The sequence below is a fragment of the Vulpes lagopus genome, chromosome 21 (assembly GCF_018345385.1).
Source record: "Vulpes lagopus strain Blue_001 chromosome 21, ASM1834538v1, whole genome shotgun sequence".
NCBI lineage: Eukaryota > Metazoa > Chordata > Mammalia > Carnivora > Canidae > Vulpes > Vulpes lagopus.
Genome location: NC_054844.1, coordinates 8,140,393 through 8,159,029, shown reverse-complemented (window position 1 = coordinate 8,159,029; position 18,637 = coordinate 8,140,393). Strand labels below are relative to the sequence as shown.

Genomic DNA, 18,637 nt, shown 5'->3' with positions numbered 1-18,637 from the left:
AAATCATCTATGCTTTCTAGGTGGTGCTAAAGGAAGAAGGCAGCGGGGACAATAGTATCTCATTCCCAGTGGCCTGGATTCTGGAGATTTACCCGAGGGGGGCTCTTTGACGGCCCTGTCCCCTCACTTCAGCCCTGCTCAGAAACCCAAACCAACCCTGAGACTGGAGAGCCTGCCACCTACACAGCACCCACACAGGATCAGGCAGGGAGGATGCAGCTCACAGAGCTTTTTCTTGTTGTTTTATTTGAAAACCCTAGGGTGCATCCCTTCCCTCACCACACCCATCCCCCTACCCCCACCCCAGGACATGACAATGCCACACACACACACAAGGCTGTGAGCTACACACAGAACACAGGGGTTGCGCTCACAGCAACATGAAAAAATATACATTATATATAATACCTGACCCCCCCATACATTCCCCCTAGCCACAACCAGGTCGTGTAGGAAGGGGCAGGGGCTATAGGGCCTCAGGCAAGGAGAAGAGGGGAAAGAGGACAGAAAAGGAAGGAGAGTGGGCAAGGTGAAGAAGCAGGGGTCCCCGGAGTGAAATGGAAAGAGAGAGAGAGGAGGGGACAGAAGAGAAGCCATGAAGGCCCAGCTGAGGGAGCCCCAGGGAAGGAAGGCCTCCATGGACAGGAGAGTAGGGAAGGGTCGCCTTCAATCCCACCCCTGGCTGCCAGTGACACCCCCACCTTCCCCATCCAGCACATGGCCCTGGGGGAGAGACAGAGACACGGGCCAAACTAAGGGGCCACCCTGGGGGCAGAGAAGGCAGCCAAAGTCTCTAGGGAACAGGAGCCCAGAGGCACAGGAGGAAGGTGGGCTGGGGGCAGCGGGTGGCAGATCCCAGCGGGGGCACCCACTGGGATTTGGGGATTAAAGGATGACTCATTCTGAAGAGCTCTCTGTCTCTTGGTCTCTTCTCTCAGAGTGTCCTTGTCTCTTTTCTGGGGGTGCTTCTGTCTCACCAGGGCAGAATTCTCTGTTCGGAGAGGGGTGTTGCATTAGTAGCGGTGCGGAGGGGTCTCAATGATGCGTCTCTCGTTGCTGCTCGGGGAGTCCGCTGCCTCTGAGTCACTGCTGTCCTCATCTTCCTGCTGGCCACCGGCAGCCCCCGCCACACAGGCCTGCCGATTCTGGTAGGACTGGACGAGGAGGGAGCAGAAAGCACAGGGCTCAGTGGTCTGCACACACCCCAAAGCCTCGCCTTTGGGGGCCACACTCCCTCAGGCCTTTTACTCCCCCCCCCACCCCCCACCCCCCCACACCTTTCTCCTTCCCAGTCCTGGCAGCTCAGACTGGAGCTTTTTGCCCAGGGCCTGGCCATTCATATGCTCCAGCTGAATGTTGCCCTTTCCCACTTCCCAAGCCCACTCACCTCCATAGGATTCACGATAATAGTGAGCGCGGAGTCATCCCAGAAGAGGTCAGGGTCCTTGGGGTCACTGGAGGCCTCTGGAGGCCCACCGGCCCCTGAGACGCGGCGGTGAAGGGAGTGGATGCGCACGAGGCCCAAGATGACCATGAGCACCAGGAAACCCACACACACCACAATGATGAGAGTCGCTGCGCTAGGAACCACTGTGGGGAGAGTGTGCAGTGAGGAGATTATGGCCAGGCACACCTACAGGGACGTGACACAGAGGGGGATGGGGGGTGGGGGACACCCTGGGGAAGAGGAAGTCCTGGAGTAAGAGAAGACAGGATCCTCCGTGGCCCAGAAGGAGGGAATACCCTGTATAAGCCGGAGGAGAAATAGAGCCCTATTGTAAGAGCAAGAGATAGGGAAGAAAGGGGGCAGAAGAGCTGCTAAGGCCAAAGGGACAGACAGAGGGAGCTGTCCAAAGGGAGGCATGGGCAGGGGAGGAGAGCTCCCAGCCCAAGGCTATTAGGAGTAGCGCTGTTCTCAGTCAACAGAGGGCAGGACTGGAGCCTACCGGGGTCATTCTGCCTCTGCCTTCCCCAGAGACCACTCAGCCTAGGGAAGAGGTGCCTGGCCCCAGTTGGGAAAGGAGATAGGCAGTCACACAGGCTTAATGGTACAAGAGGAGAGAATGTCCTCCTGCATCATGAGAGGAGAGGCAGGCCCCAAGCCTGGCCTAGAAGCCAGGAGATGCTGACACCCAAGGTTGGGGGACAGATCCAAGGGGCAAGGCACAGCCCCTTCACTTACCTACCTGGACTGCGCTCATTCCTGCTCTGTGACACCGCCCTTCTCCTCATGGGCTCAGGGCTCCTGGACCTCTGGGGCTTCTTCTCCCCCCAAATCTCCCCCTGAGGTAGACCCGCCTCCCCCTTGACCGTGTCGCACCCCTGGCCCGGCAGCCTTACTGTGCCGCCGAGCCTCAGGGGAGCACGGACCCTGGAGGGCAGTGAGACAGAGAGAGGGGCCTGCACTCTCACATGGACCTCAGAGCTGATGGCGGCAAAGCAGAGGTGTGCGCACAAGCATACGCCCAGGAAGAAAGTGTGGGCACACAGCTGGACAAGAGCTACCACACCCTGTACCCGAGTCAGGACTCTGCCAGCCCACACAGCCGCCTGCACAAGCCACCAGGCAGCCTGCTCACACAGCTGGAGCAAAGGGATGTGTCTGAGGGTCTCCAGCAAGGCACAGCAGAGCCATATGTGCAGGGTCACCCAGCTCCCTGCCAGCTGGGCACACCAGGCAACCCCCTGAAGGAAGACGTAAACAGCCCAAATGTGGGCGGTGAGAGCCACAGAACAGGCAGCCGTGAGCATGGCCCTGGCCGCCTCCCGCACACATACATACAGCACCCAGGGAGGCAGGAGGAGCCAAGACCGGAAAGCCCACAGCCCCACAGACAGCAAGTGGAGGTAGAGACCCCACACAAGTGTCCCCAGGCTGAGGGCCTGCGTAGGCAGCTGGGCCACTCTACCCAACATGGGTTCACACACCTGCTTACTGTTGTGCACAGAACCTCCCAACCACAGAGGCTCCGTGAAGCCCAGAATCTGGACAGTCCCGTCACTCAGGGATGATCATGTGTATGCAGGGCATATACACAGCCTATACATATACCTCCTGGTCCCAAATTTACTCACAGCCTTGAAGACTCACATGTTGAGAGACAGAGCAGAATATAAAGAAGCATACAGCATGGAAGCACACACAGCCTGTTGCATACCCCTCCTCCCCAGCAACCAGCACCTGCAGACTGCCATGAGCTCCAAGGCCAATCAAGTGTGTGGAGAATGCCCTGCCTCAGCAGACACACTAACTTCACACCTCCCTGAGGCCACCCTGATGGCCCTCTGCCAAGTTGGTCCCCATCCTGACCTGACCTATAGCTCACTTGCGGCCACTTGCCAATGAGAGCTGATTCTGCTAAACAGGACCGGCAGGTTCCCTGGGCACTGGCTCTAGGGCAGATATGGGCCTGGCTAGCTCAGCATTTCTCAACTGCTTAGGGAAGAAGGAGGAGAGGAGAAGGGGACAGAGGTGCTTTTTCTGACCATCTGCAAGGGAAGGGTCCTTCCCAGGTCGCCAAGTCAGTGGGCAAGATCCAGGAGCAGTAACCCTGCCAAGAGATGACCTCTGTGGTTAAGCTCAGGCTCTAGAATGGAGATGCTCTCCCCGTTCAGAGTGGAGGCCATTGCAGATAAACTTGCTCTAGGAGCACAATGATGAAAAGCTAAAGTTTCTGGTTTGTGCCTTAATCAAATGCGTTTGTTCATCTGAGCCCCGAGCCTGGTGAAGCAAAGGACAAGTTGATTGCCAGAAATAAGAAATGACCTCAGGACAGACAAAATGCAAACCATGTATCTGCAGGCAAACAAATATAGTTAATTAAAAATGAGCCTAGAAACTAGCAGGATGGCAGGGTTTTTTAATTAGTGACTGATAAAAACCCAAAAACCAAGAGTTTGAAAAGGGCAATCAACCTTTCTTGCTACATTAGATCCAAGCAGTTCATTCTGGCCTTGAATGACCTGCAGTAGCCAACATGAAGGGGTGTTTTATCAAATAGCCCTTGTGAAACTTCTGGTTTCAGTTAGTTGTGAGGACACTGTTGAAAGCCCTGGCGATAGTCCTGCATGGTGCCTCCTTTCTAAAGAGCCTTGGGAGAAATTTCTTTCTGCTCTCAGTCGTGGGACTTCTCTTGAAATACTGGCTGGCTCTTATCATATGACTTCATAACCACTCAGGTTTCCTCTTGCTTAAGTTGCAAGGAAGCTCAGAGCCCAAATTCTAGCCCACTATAGCAACCACAAGTATCTCAGGGTATGTATTTTGTGAATAGACTTTATTCCCTGCCTGCATCTTATTCTTATTATCCCTCCCACACACACACACACTCCCTAGTTCATTTTCTATGCTTTCCCTATTCCCCCCACCTTTTATTTAAACTTAGGCTCCATATCCAGCACCCAGTGTGGGGCTTGAACTTATGGCCCTGCAATCAAGGCCTGAGCCCTGAGCTGAGATCAAGAGTCAGGCACTTAACCAACTAAGCCACCCAGGTGCCTCTATGCTTACCCTATTTCTTTCCTTTTTTTTTTTTTTTTTTAAGATTTTATTTGTTTATTTGAGGGAGAGAGAGAGAGACAGAGAAAGAGAGAATGAACAAGGGAGGGACAGAGGGAAAGGCAGACTCCTCACTGATCAGGGAGCCCAATGCGGGGCTCAATCCCAGGACTCTGGGATCATGACTTGAGCCAAAGGCAGACGATTAACCAACTGAGCCACCTAAGCACCCCTATGCTTACGCTATTTCATTGTAGATCTTCTTGCAAAGCTTCACATACTTGTAGGAAACAAAGTAGGGAAGCCATTCCCAAACTTGGCTGCATGTTAGAATCACTTGGGGATCTTTAAAAACCACTGATGCCTGGCTCCTACCTCCATTCTGATTTAACTGGTATGGGGCATAAAGTAACCTAGGAACCAAGTGTTTTTACAGCTCCCGAGCTGATTCTTATGTGTATCAAAATTCAGGATGACTAGATAAATATTGCCTTCATCTCTCACCACACCCTTCTGAGACAACCTTCTTCTCCCAAGCCATGAACACCCCAAGCCACTGCCTACGCCCCATGCTCAAATTCTCATTCTCTCTCACGCTCATCTAAAATCTCTTCTACCCTTCAAGGTCCAAGCTCAAACTCTACCTGGACCACGAAGCCTTCCCTGACTGTCCCAATTCACACTGATCTCTCCTTTCTGGCACGCTTAGGAGCTTCAGAGAAATGAACTCCCTATCCCATTGGAGGGGATGTGGCCTCCTTCAGTATCTCCCTGGTTAGAGCAAATTGAAATTGCAAAGCCATAACTCTGTAACACTACACTTGCAGTTGAGAGGGTTCCTAGACAGTTGGGAGGTGAAAGGAAGGAACACTGCAAATAGAGAAGGCATAGGGAACAGGTTTTATGAAGTGGATCTTCTGGTATGCTCAGGAGCTGTCAATCACCAATCCCTTTGGTGAACCATGAACCCTGCATCCTACTCAGGCCAAAATAAGAGAAAAAGTAAAAGCAGGCTGCCTCTCTCAATTGAAATCACAAAGAGAAGTTTGGTTGGTGTGGACATCAGCTCAGAACAGTAGATGGGGAGGCTGGGTTTCACTCTGAGGAGGTGAAGCAAAGGCAACCTTCACACACCCTGGAGCACTCCCAGGCAGCTTCTGGGGATGAGGGGTGAGAAAATAAGACTGCCAGGCCAGCCAGTGTGGGGCAGCTGGCTGCTCAGGGCACAAAGCTCTGGGGTGGTTACAACAGTGATTCCCTCCCCCAGGAACCTCATATCAGAGAAAATAAGGCTTGAGAATCTCACAAGGCCCAGCAGCAATGCCAATCCGGATCTACTTTGAGCCTAACCTAAGTAGTAGAATCCAGTATCCAACCCAGATGAGGTTGAGTGGGATGATTCCCAAGGAAAGAACTGGAGAAAGAGCTAGGGTATCGTGGGGGGCTGCGAGGGGGGCGGGGGAGAGCTGGCCCAAGGGACCTTTTTAACAAAAATGGGTTTAGCTTGCTCACAGGTCTCTAAAGATTGTGTGACGTTTCTATGAAGCTTTGCAACTTGGTTATGCATTATGCTCTCCCTCTTCACCCCTACATCCCTACTTCCTCCACCCCTACCTCCAACTGTTTTGCCATAGTAAGTAAAACACTGAGAGACTCCTGCAATTGTTTCTAGAGACAACAAGGAAGAAGGGTACCCGTTCCAGGGAAAGGGAACTTTCTAGTGATGGCCACCACTTAAGGGGAGGAAACCAGATGGATTCCCTGGGAGTACCAGGGAGCTAACCTCAGCCAAAAAAGCCCTAGGAAGCCCTCAGGAGCTCCCCCAAATTAGATGCAACTATAAAATAATGAGAGAAAGAAAGAAGAAAGAGAGAAAGGGAGGAGGAGGGAAAGAAAAAAAGAAGAAAGGAGAGGAGAGAAGACAAGAGAAGAAGCAAGCAAGCAAACATCAAACATAGCTGTGGATAAGGTATGGCTCTGAAATCCTGCTGCCTGGATCTGAATCCAAGCTCTTATCTCTTTCTAGCTGTGTGATCTTGGATAAAGTGCTTAACCTCTCTGAACTTCCGTTCCCTTACCTTTAAAGGGGATAATTCTAGTACCTATTTTATTTGTTGTTCGTAATTATTAAATGAGTTAATATGTATAAAAGCCCATGAGCAAGGTACCTGGTACACATATCTATGTGTTCACTATTTTTCTTATTAAATGTATTGATATGAACTCTGTGACTTTCAAGGTCATGTTTGGAGACCATGGACTTCTTCCAAGAAAGTATTTTTCAGAATTCCTTAGGAAATTGCCTTCAGAGCCTATAATACACCCTTTGACTTTTTTCAAAAGTGACAAATCTGGGCCCTCTGAGAGTGGGTTGTATGTTTAAAAACTTCAAATGAGGGCAGCACGCGGGGCTCAGTGGTTTAGCACTACCTTTAGCCCAGGGCCTGATCCTGGAGACCCAGGATCGAGTCCCACGTCGGGCTCCCTGCATGGAGCTTGCTTCTCCCTCTGCCTGTGTCTCTGCCTCTCTTTCTCTCTCTGTATGTGTCTCTCATGAATAAATAAATAAAATCTTAAAAAAAAAAAAACTTCAAATGATATCCAAAGCCAACTCTGACAAAAGTGGCTGACGAAACTGGGTAATACTGAAATGGGTCAAAAGCAAGGTGTAGCTTAAAAAGTAATAAAAATAAATGTATCACATAAATTGACTTTAAAAGCAATTCTAAAAGGGTTTCCAAAAATCATTTTCAGCATCATCAGGATCATTTTGCAGTTTTTAATAACGGGAAAAACTCCTCTTAAAATATTAGGTGTAAATACCAGGTTACAAAGTAGTTTGATGCCAACTATATATTTTTTAAAAAAGGCATAGAAAAAAACTGGAATGCCAACAATGGCTTCCTCTCTGCGATGAATTATGACTGATTTTTCTTCTTTATACTAGTAATTTCTAGTTTGTCTATAATTAAGCAGCTCTTAAATTGGGAACTAAACCCTGCATCATTGGTAAAGGTCCATGGTCAGGGAAAAAGATTGGTCAGAAGGGCAGCTGTCCATCTGGATTTAATACTTTGCCTCACTGCATGCTTTATTTTAGAAAGACTTGTGACTTTATAGGGAGCACATAATACATGTAATAACATGTAATAACACCAACTTTCTCCTTGAGGATAGAGACTGAATCTATCATATAATTCTTTTATGTCCCTAACAGCACTTTAGGACAGTACTAGTACACAGCAAGTGCTTCATAAATACTTGATGGCTTCACTAAAGAGGATCCCTAGGTCCAAGGCTAATTTGATATTGCTGGGGGAGGGCAGCAGAACAACAAAGAGGCCTAAACCCCCCACTGACTTTATGATTCCGGGCATGAGTGTCCCCCACTCAATGAATGACACCGGCTCATATCCTTCATGACAGAAAGTTAATGGTCCAGGGGTTACAGGGATTGGAACAGTGGTCAGTTAAGTCAGATAGCACAGGAAACAGAACCATAGCTCCACTAGCTGCCTCCCTTCCCAGGGTGGAGGAGAGGATGCCTGTGCCCAGCCTGCTCCTCACCACCACCACCCTGACCCCCACCCTGCCTGGCCCCCATGAGGTCTTACGTACTGGAGTTTCGGTGGGAGCTGGCCAGGCTGTGTCCAGCCATCTCAGGGGGAGGCTGATGCCCACGGTGCAGGAACTGCTGTGAGCTGAGCATGTGGCTGGGGTGGGCCACCCGGTTCATGCTGTGCAGAACGTTGACCTGGAGAGGGAGAGCTCAGTGGGCACCCGCTTCTCTGCAGGTCCTCCTCCACTTCGCTAGAGCCCATCTGCTAACCCAGCCCCACGGCATCTCGTCTGCCACTGCCAGGTCCTGGGCTCCTCTGTGCAATGTCCACTCCCACCAACTATGGCTCTCAGTCTGCTCCACCGGGGCTCCTCGACAGCGGGACAGCTGTAGAGGGAAGGAGACCCCCTAAATACCTCCACGATGAATTCATTGCTGGAGTAACGACCGTTCATTTCTGAGCAGGACAGTCGGAATTTCCTGGCATAGAGGGCAGCTCCATGTCGCAGCCGATAATGAGCCTGCCTCAGGATCTCTTCATACACAGTGATGCTCTCCACCCCTGCGGGAGGAGGAAGCAGCTCAGGGCAGGAGCCAGCAAAAAATCCAGGCAGAAACCTCTCTCTCAGACTCCCATCAGCTGATAGCACACATAGCCACAGCATGGGTCAGTCCCACCCCCTCAGCAGAGGTATGATCGGAGTTCCCCCAAGAGATGTACCCCTCCACCCCCAGCACAGCTCTGACTGGGGTAGAGTGACTGGGGTCCATTTCCTGCTCTGCTTTTCTCTAAAAACTCTGTGGCTTCTGGGTAGGGCTGAAGAGAAGGCAATAAGGACACCATGCAAGACAGAGGGAGGAGGCAAGCTGGAGGGAAATGGAGAGAGCAAAAAATACAGAAGTCCTTGGCGAGGCTCTAGAAGAAAAAGGAAATAGGAGGGAACTAGTTATGACCATCTTCTCCATCCTCCTTTATGGAGGAGCCTTCAGAGAACAGCAGGCTTCCTTTGGAAGCTACCAAGTCATTACCACTATTCATTAAGGTATGAGCATGTGAATTAAATCTCTGGTGTGTACGGACATCAGAGAGGTGGAAGACATGAGAGGACAGCTAGGACCAAATACCTAGAGGATTGGAAGCCCATCAGAGAAGACTGAGCCACAGGAGGAGTGGAACCAGGAACAGAGAGAGCCAGGGTGTAGAGAAAAGCAGGGAGAAAGAACCACTCAGGGACGCCTGGGTGGCTCAGTGGTTTAGCGCCTGCCTTCAGCCCAGGACGTGATCCTGGAGACCCGGGATTGAGTCCCGCAACCAGCTCCCTGCATGGAGCCTGCTTCTCCTTCTGCCTATGTCTATGCCTCTGTGTGTGTGTGTGTGTGTGTGTGTGTGTGTGTTTCATGAATAAATAAATAAAATCTTAAAAAAAAAAAAAAAAAAAAAAGAACAACTCGGGAGCCTAAACCCTAGCACACCTCCTCTAGGGGCAATCTGGAAGCCAAAGGAGCTTCCAGGCTGTGAAGGAGCAAGATGGCACTTGGCCTGGAAGGAGGACACTCTGGAATTCCCAGAGACTTGATTATGGGAAGGGGCACTCACAGAAAAAGAAGACAGGCTCTCAGTCCCCACTGACCGGCAATGGTGAGGTAGGCAGACGTGTTGGTGAGCTCCAGCCCTCGCTGCTGCAAGGATGCCATGTCCAGGAGCAAGCTTTCCCGCTCGGGGTCTAGGTCGTCACCCACCAGAGAAATCTCACAGCCATCCAGGTTGTGCACAATCTCATCTGACATGCGTGTATCTGTCACTGGATGAGAGATAGTCAGATCTGGGTCGCAGCCAAAGGGCCCACCTCACGGCCATTCTTCCCCCTCCAGACTCATTCCCTGAGAGCAGTCAGCATCATTTTCAAAAATGTCATTACCCAAAACTTTCTTCACACTCACAGGCCTCCTTTTGGCTCCATGTTCTAATGTAAATGGTTCTAAGCAAGCAAATGCAGGATGAAGTCACTTGCATTTCTAGCCTGATTTTTCTACCCCCACCCTCTGGTTCCAGACATGAGCTGCTTCTTGCTTCTCAGGATGACATCACTCCCTGGAGTCATCCTTACCTGTGCCCTGCCAACTCTCATCCTTTTTGGCTTCCACCTGGTGAGAAATGGAACAAGTGATTTGAAGATCAGGGAACAAAGGGATCCCCTCAGGTCCTTCAAAGTCCACAGCTGGGCGGGCAAAATGAGCAGTGCCACTCAGGAGGATCTGGGGGGCATCAGGCTGAAGAACCACCACGTAGCCCTCCACTTCGGGGATGGAGACACAGGATTCTTCACTGAAGCACCTATATGACAAGAGTGGAGAGAGGCAGCTTGTGATCCCAACATCTCCTCCCTTCCAATCCATACTCTGTTCCATCCCTCTAGACCTGCAGCTCTACAGAAAAGTGCCCCATGTTGGGGAGGGGAAGGGAAGAAAGAGAGAGAGTATCTCTGCAGCAGCACCACTCCCACTCTGTAGTAAAGCTGGAGGGGAGATAGCCTTTCCTGGGAGGATGCCACTGTGGGAAAGGGCCAGGGACAGATCAAGCAACTCTGACCTGCAAAGGTGAGCACATCATTAGTGCCCTAATCCAAGATTATGGGGCATCTATCAAAACTTCATTCTGCAAACAGAATCTACAAAAATGTTTAAGCATACACAGTTCTTTACTCGGGAGATTTAAATTAAGAAGTGGGTTCAGTAAAATACCTGGCAGATACATGCCAAAAAATATTTAACAACAAAAGTGGAGGGGAGGGATACAGTAGGGGATCCTATCCAAGGATTTCCTCCTTTGTGGTGTGTCTTGTATTCATTCCCTTCAATATCGGAGAACCCTACCTTGGCAGGTGAGCTACTATGACCTGCATCCATGGTCCCACAAAGCCTCTCTGACCTTGGCAACAGAAGAGGCACCCTAAAGCGCTCAGCCAGGCCAATCAACTCACAGCACAGCTGCTCTGAAAGGTGTTCCCAGGATCACTTTCAGCTCCCTCTTTTACCAATCAATAGGAATGACACCTTACTTTCTCATCACATTTGCTGGTTTCTGAAGCATTTGCACATATCATTTCATCCAACTTTATTTGAATGCTGTGGACTCGGGATTAGAAGCCAAAGATGACCAAGCATCTTGGTCACCCAAGAAATAAGTGTCAGAGTCAAGGCTTAAACCCATTCTTCTTATTCTTAGGTCATTCTTTCCACTGAACCACAACCACTATTTGGGGCCCAGGTTTGTCAGACTTATTTATAAAGTAGTATCCCTTGAACAAGCAGCCTTCACAAGGGAGTTGGATAACTCAAAAACAAGGCCTATGGTATGGTCCATACACTTGTGCTGAGAGTGTTACTGAGTATGGCCAGCTTGACCATGGGAGCCAAAAGGGAAATGGGTAACCTCAGCAAATACAATGAACTCAGAGCCTCTGAGGTTACCAATGTCCACAACCTGCTGAGTTCCTGCACCACAAGGAGTGGGGCCTAAGAATCCGCATGGTCATTCCAAGAGGCCCAGATCAAAGCTTCTTGGAAAATAACTTCAGCTGACCTAAAAGCACAGGCTCCAAGAGACACCCCCATTGCAGTGAGCACTCCAAAGGCGACCCAAAGAGCCAGCCCTGACCCAAAGGCACTAATGATCTGGCCAAGAGCTTAGATATGACACACAACTAGAAAACAATGTCAAACATGGTCATCATCATGTAAGTGGAACAAACAAAAACCCATGAGAGTTTAGAGAGGCAGAGGTTATTTCTGGCTAGGATGGGTATGGGGCATTTAGCAAGGAATAGTCAAAAGAAGTAGCAGCTGAGCTGCCTTGGAGGGACTCCCTGGAGGCAGAAGGCAGACCCTAGAGTGGATGGTGAGGAGCGTACCATGGGGAATAGAGGAACGTGAGGCAGGAAAGCTGAGGTCAGATGGTTGAGGACCTTGAGTACAATTGTTGAGCACTAGCCAAGAGGAGGCCATTAATATCTTCTACATCAGGGAATATGAGGATGAAAATTCTGACATAACCACTAACCTAGCCTCCGGTGGAGGGTGAACTGAAGTCAGAATACCAGAGATGGGTCAACTCATTAGGAGGTTATAACAATAGGCTAGGTAAGTGATAATCAGAGCTGGGACTTGGAGTCATAACAGCAGAAATGGGAAAATGGAGACAGATTCCCAATACCTGGCACAAGCAGGATCAGGGTAACCTGGCAACTGATGGGGTATGGAAGATAGACAGGGAGAAACCCAAGATGAAAAAAAAAAAAAAAAAAGAAAGAAAGAAAAGAAACCCAAGATGACTCAGAGGTTTTAAGCCTGAGTGATTGCAAGGTCAGAGACACCATCCCAGAAGTAAAGAATTCATGGGGAAGGGGCTAGTTTGGGTATCAAAGGTCATTATTTCACCTTCAGCCTGTCCGGCAGAACTAGACAGAAGTTATACCAAGCAGGTAGAAATTCATGGGCTATGGGAAAAGGACAAAGTTAAACAAAAAGATGTGGTAGCCATTTGTTCAAGGGTTAATGCCACAAACTAGATGGGCTTTCCAAGAAAGAGGAGGAAAGAACCTTAGGGAAAATCTGCATTGACCAAATACTTGCATACATCTGGCTCTAAATGGACAGAGCCCCATGAACTGAATGCTGGAAACTGGGGAAGCCATGTGGACTAGGGCAAGGATACGTATCAGAGGAAGTGAGGTACTGTTAGGTACCTGTCCCTCCCTCTTGCACACCTCTCTCTATTTTCTCCAATGACCTCAAGGAAATATTAGGTTAGCACTGACCACAAGTCAGTTCCCACCCCTTGGATAAGCCTCTCCCCTAAGTATGAAAGAGGTAGGAGGAATTCAGATGAGTCCATCAACAAAGAGGATGTCAACTCCTCCTACTGTGGGACACCCCCACACCCAGCAGAGCTCCACCATAAACTAAAAAACAGCATTTTCCCTTCTGATAAGGCTCCTGAGCCTAGTGCAGGGGATGAGGCAATTTCTTGGTCTCAAGTGGGTTAAATTCTACATAACTGCCTTTTAACTGCCTTTAAACATGACTGCCATAGAGTTAGGGACACGTAGGTGGCTCAGCAGTTGAGCGTCTGCCTTTGGCTCAGGTCATGATCCTGGGATCCTGGGATCAAGTCCCACATCGGGCTCCCTGCAAGGAGCCTGCTTCTCCCTCTGCCTATGTCTCTGCCTCTCTCTGTCTCTCATGAATAAATAAATTTTAAAAACAAACAAACATCTAGAGCTCCCACTAGAACATGGTGGGGAGGCACACAGCTCTGGTCTGTGCCCACGTGACCCCAGCTACCTGTGGCCTTCAGCTCCACACCGTGACCACAGCACAGGCCAGAAGCATGATTCCCAAAAGCTGCTGCCCCTGCCTTCCAGAGCTCTGACTGTGAGACCTAATGATCATGCTCAGTCATTCTGTAGGGCTCAGAGTCCTCTCCTCTCTAAACCCACCCTTCCTAGGAGAGGGACAAGCCAGAGATATTTATTTTAATATTGCTTATGGAGAAACTGAGGCAGAGTATGGAAGAAGGGAATGCTTATTCAGGAATCCTGACTCCTACATTGTGGTAATCCGCCCACTAGATGGCAGTATCTCCTAAAAACTGCCCCACAAACATTCTGGGGGTGAAAATGCCTGCATATAACAGCCAACTTTGGTGGAATAGGCACTTTGCTAGGCAGTTGACCTGGGTTGTATCATTTAGCTCTCATGACAGTTCTGTGAGTTAGAGTCTACTGTTGTCCCTGCTTTATAGCATTTGCTCAATATGAAAAGCTAGTCAGTAATAGACTATGTCCATAACTATTATGGTTTCATTACCTCTCAATCTGCATTTTTAAACACCTAACATACTTAAACTTTGAAACAATGTAAAATTTTTCCTTTAAAGAATTAAAATTATTTACTTAGAATTCAAAGATCAGCAAACTTTCTGTGAAGGGCCAGATGATAAATATTTTTGGCTTTTTGGGCCATACGGATCTGTCCCAACTACTCAGCTCTGCCATCATAGTGAGATAAATAATAAGCAAATGAATGGGAATGGCTGCGTTCTAATAAAACTTTATTTACAAAAACAGACAGCAGGCCAGATTTGGCCCTTGGGCCAGAGGTTACCAACACCCAGATTTAGATCATCCTATTTGACCTTGCAAGAGCTTGATGAATCAAGACTAAAATAGGTGAAACTAGAGTTATTTGCTCAAGATCATCCAGGCAATTAGCATTGAGTCAGAATTAATGTCGGATCTCCTAGCTCCCAGTCCAGTACCCTGTCTGTCCCACTTTACATATCAGCATAGAGGCATAGAGAAAATTAAAACCCCAAAGCCCTGGGAGCTGGGGTGGTTGGCAGAAAGAGTAACGAATTCATTGTTTAAACCTGAGTCGAGTCCAGGCTCTTCTTGAAACATTGTTATGTCAACTGAGCAGGTCAGTTGTCTCTGGGGGCCCAATCTCCTCATCCATAGAGGGAGGGAGGTGTGCATAGCCCTGGGTGACCTCTAAGGCTCAAGAGTTCTGACACTGCCTGAGTCTCCTCTGTGATTTGCCCACCCCACCCAACACTCACTTGACGGCAGTGGTGAGGCGCAGGGGCCTGACGCCAGGCGTGGCAAAGCGCAGAGTGTTCATGTAAGCCACATGCTGCAGGGCATGGTTGAAGGTCTCCACATCATCCCCCTCCAGGGTGAGCAGGGACTGCGAGGGATTCACGTGGACCTGGGCCCCAGACACAGACAGCTGAGAGCAGGACCAGGAGGCAGGACAGGAAGGGAGCAGAGGTAGAAAGGTGGGCAGGGATCAGGGGCAGGGGGCATGCTGGGAAGGACAGGGCCAGAGGAGGGGGCTATACCTTCATGCCTTTGCCCAGGCTCTCGAAATCCCTATAGTCCAGCCCCTCCCGACATGCATAGAGGCACTCGATGACCTCGCGGCTCTCCAGGCGGCCTGACCTCACGCTGAAACCAGCCAGGTAGCCGTGGAAGTAGTGGTGGATCGGCAAGGGGTCTCCTAGGGGAGGAACACAGGGGCGGACAGGAGGTGAGAGTGGATGAGGGGAGAGGCGCCTGGAACAGGAAAGGGGCAGAGGGAAAGGGCAGAAGCCTGGAGGAAGAGCGTGAATAAGAGAAATATGGACGTGAAAAAGGAAAGAAGAGATCAGGAAGTGAAGCTAGGAGAGACTGAAGAAAGCAGAAAGGAAGCCTGAAGAGGGAGTAAATCCAAAGAGAGGACAAAAGTGAAAAACAGAAGCAACGGAAATGAGAAAGGCCCCCAAGAGAGGGAGAAAGGGAAAGATGAGAGTGGGACCAAAGGGAGGAAAGAGGAGCAGGTGGAGGAATAGGAGGGGAAGGCGAGAAGTCGTGGTCACAGGGCATGCATGGGGACCCAGGGGGAGGTGTGGAGCTTCACAGATGCCCAGATCTCCCTACATGGGACCACCTCCTGCCTCCCACCATCCAGTGGATCGTGGTCTTGGAAAGCCATTAAGAGAATTCCTCCATTCCCTTCTGTGGGCAGGAAGGGACACCCAGGATTCCACCAAGCTCCATCTGGCCTTACCTCTCCAAGGGAGCCCTGCCTTGCAGCAGTAGTTCTTGGAGGCTCTGCCTCCTGGTAGTGTGGGCAGCAGTAACTACCAGGCTGGCTGGGATTTGGGGTTGGAATGGAATCAGGAGCACAGCACAGAAAGTTAGGGTGAGAGCTCTCTAGTCTCCAGTTCTTATGCACAGAGTACCTTGTGTAGTGTCTGTATTGTTGTCTCCTCCCTTTTCCTTCTCTTTGTTCTTCTCCTCTGGAAGAAAAAAAGTGGCAATGAGTTTAGGGTTGTGGGGACAGATTGGCAGGGAGGAAGAAGAGGTCTTCTCTGCTCTGTCCCCTCCTGTGTAGGAATAACCTGTCCACCAATGTCACATCTCAATCTCTCTGGCCTCTGTTAGAGACCAACATTAGAAGTCTGTCTCTCTCTCTCTCTCTCTGTGTGTGTGTGTGTGTGTGTGTGTGTGTGTGTGTGTGTGTGTGCAGGCTCCCAGAAGGAAAAAAATAGCTTAAGGAAGACTGATGACTCTCTGAAGTACTACCGACCTCCAGCAGGGAAATGTACTATGAAAATCATCCCTTTGATGGAACAATGTGGGCACTGGCCAAAGTTACAGAAAGAAAGATTCTCACTCTGAGGTGATAGCTAGTTGAATAGAGTTGCAGATGGGTGAGGGGCTAAGGGGAGGACCATGGTCTCCTCCACTGGAGAGCTGAGTCACCCCGCCCAACTGCAGGGTGATGCATGAAGTCAAGCTGCTCTTACTCCTTTACCAATCCTAAGCCACTATGGGCTCCAACCTTCAGCGTCTTCACTGAGAAGCTCAAGGGGACTTACCAGTCCAGCAGGCCCCAATCATGAGAGCAGGTTCCCTTCGGGGTGGGTGGATGAGACCATTGTCATGGATGAGAGCAGGGTCAAATGAGATGCCATCAGCATAAAGCGTGACTGTGGGGAACTCCAGGTTCAAAGCATAGTGGTGCCACTCATCATCACAGACCTGGGAGGCAGTACAAGGGCAAGAACCCACATAAGGTACTGCCCCTTCTCCTGGGAGACAGGATACAGTCCCTCATATTCCCAGGTGTATCAGCAGGACTTACTAGTGAATTGCTGCCTACCCAACTCAAAAAATAACATCCCTGCCCCAAATCTATCAGGCACCAACCAGGTAAGTACCTATACTTCAGGGAAATCTCTAAAAATTATAAACATTCCTAGGAGGACTAACACACTATTTTGTGAATAAATTTCCCCCAAAAATGTATGTATGTATGTATGGCACTGGAAGATCTAGAGAAGTTTGTAACACAACAGTAAAACAAAGAGGCTCCCCATAGAAGTTTCTCCTAGGGTCAGTCAAGATGGGGTTGGAGGATAGTCAAAGGAATCAGAGGTAGAAAGTTCTCTGCCTTATCAGCTTCTAAGTGCTGGAATGCCTTAAGATTCAATCTAGACCCTTTTCCCTTTTCTTTCTACACACTCTTCTAGGAGTTACCTAGTCTGTTCCTGTTGGTTCAGATGCCGCATTCATGCCTGTAACTCCAAAATCTACAACTCCACCCCACAGCTCTCCTTTGAATGCTGGTCTCTCCACTTGGAGGTCTCACAGGTATCTCAAATTTAACATGTGTAAGATGGAAGTCCACATTCCTTCGCAATCTCCTCACTTTTCCCTGGGCCAGCATAAACACTCCACTGTCGTCTAGTTGCTCAAATGGATGACCTACAGGATACCTTTGATCCTTCCCTTTCCCTCACCTTCCACATCCAATCCATCAGTAGTATTGTCGATCCTAGGTCCAAACAGAGCTAAAAGCTGTGGGTTTCTGTGCAGTTCTCTACATTGCCATGTATCAGTCAAGTCCTCAATCTTTACTGTGGCAACAGCCTTGTCTGGGTCCTTACGTTTTTATGTCTCTTCAATACATTCCTCCCATAGTTGCCAAAAGTAATGTCTTAAAATGTAAATCTGATCAGATCACTTCCCTGCTTTAAACCTTTCAAAAGGCTGCCTTCATAGGACAATATCTAAACAAACTTCAGCTGACAAAGTCCACTGTATAACATGATCACTACCCATCTCTCCAACCTCATGCCCAGTCTTTCCCCCTTGTTCACTGTATGCTAATCCCACTGGCCTTCTCATGCTTGCTGAGCGCTTACCTGCCTCAGGGCATTTGCATCAGCTCTTCTCTCTGCCTAAAACACTTTCTTCTCACCTATTTCTTATCCTTTAGAACAAAACTTAAGTTTCACCTCAATCAGGCCTTCTCTGAACATCTGATCTCAGGTGAATTCCCCTCTCTTTGCCTTCTCCCATTCTCGATTTCAATTCTCTGCTTGTTCTTTCAGAGAATTTATTACAATTTACCATTTGTAGATGACGTCTTACTTTTTAAAAATCTACCTCTCCAACTAAAATGTAAGCTCAAAGAAGCCAAAGACTTTGTACCATCTTATATTCCATTGTATCCTTAGAACTAAGAACTAAGAACGGGAGAGCCTTACTTGATATTTAACAAATATTTATTGAATAAATAAGGGGAAATAAAAGAAAAGCAGAGTAATGTTGCTAATGTTAGCAACAAAGGGGAAAGATCAAGAAGCAGCAAATGGCGGACTGTGTCTTTTAAAAAGTGCCACAGAAAGTGAAAGCTTTTGTAGACAGTCCTCAATTATCCAATTTGTGGATTTTCTAGACTCTTCCTTTCCCTTTCTCTTTCTTCCACTTCCTGCCTTTTTTCAGCTGTCTGCTTACTCCACACTCTACTGGGGTTTGTAAGAAAAATAAAAGGAGATGAGAACTCAAATTAGTCCCCACCAGTCCTTGTGGTCAGCTTAGAAAAGGAATAAAGCACAAGCACAGGCTGCATCTATCAGCTCAAGAGAGGATTTTACTCTTTTTTTTTTTTTTCGGTCTGATTTTATTTATCCTTCATAATCACAGAGATTAGTATTAAGAGTCAACATTCCTTCTGACTTATAAGGTCTA

At 48.9% G+C, this 18,637-nt stretch overlaps 1 protein-coding gene across 4 annotated transcripts in view; it reads right to left on the bottom strand.

Annotated features, from left to right (window-relative positions):
* Positions 1-260: 260 nt before the first annotated feature.
* The window catches only part of CLSTN3 (calsyntenin 3), a 33,684-nt gene continuing 15,307 nt past the window's right edge, over positions 261-18,637 (bottom strand). For 3 of the 4 annotated variants that reach the window (XM_041736709.1, XM_041736708.1, XM_041736706.1), the window contains exons 9-18: positions 16,480-16,642; positions 15,841-15,897; positions 14,959-15,116; positions 14,677-14,825; positions 10,166-10,392; positions 9,689-9,859; positions 8,474-8,619; positions 8,117-8,252; positions 1,388-1,590; positions 261-1,154 (exon numbers count right to left, since the gene is read on the bottom strand). In XM_041736709.1, the coding sequence (XP_041592643.1) occupies positions 1,014-1,154; positions 1,388-1,590; positions 8,117-8,252; positions 8,474-8,619; positions 9,689-9,859; positions 10,166-10,392; positions 14,677-14,825; positions 14,959-15,116; positions 15,841-15,897; positions 16,480-16,642 (1,551 nt within the window). In that variant the 3' untranslated portion in view covers positions 261-1,013. The remainder of the gene's footprint in view (positions 1,155-1,387; positions 1,591-8,116; positions 8,253-8,473; positions 8,620-9,688; positions 9,860-10,165; positions 10,393-14,676; positions 14,826-14,958; positions 15,117-15,840; positions 15,898-16,479; positions 16,643-18,637) is intronic. The other variant, XM_041736707.1, reaches the window with a different exon arrangement.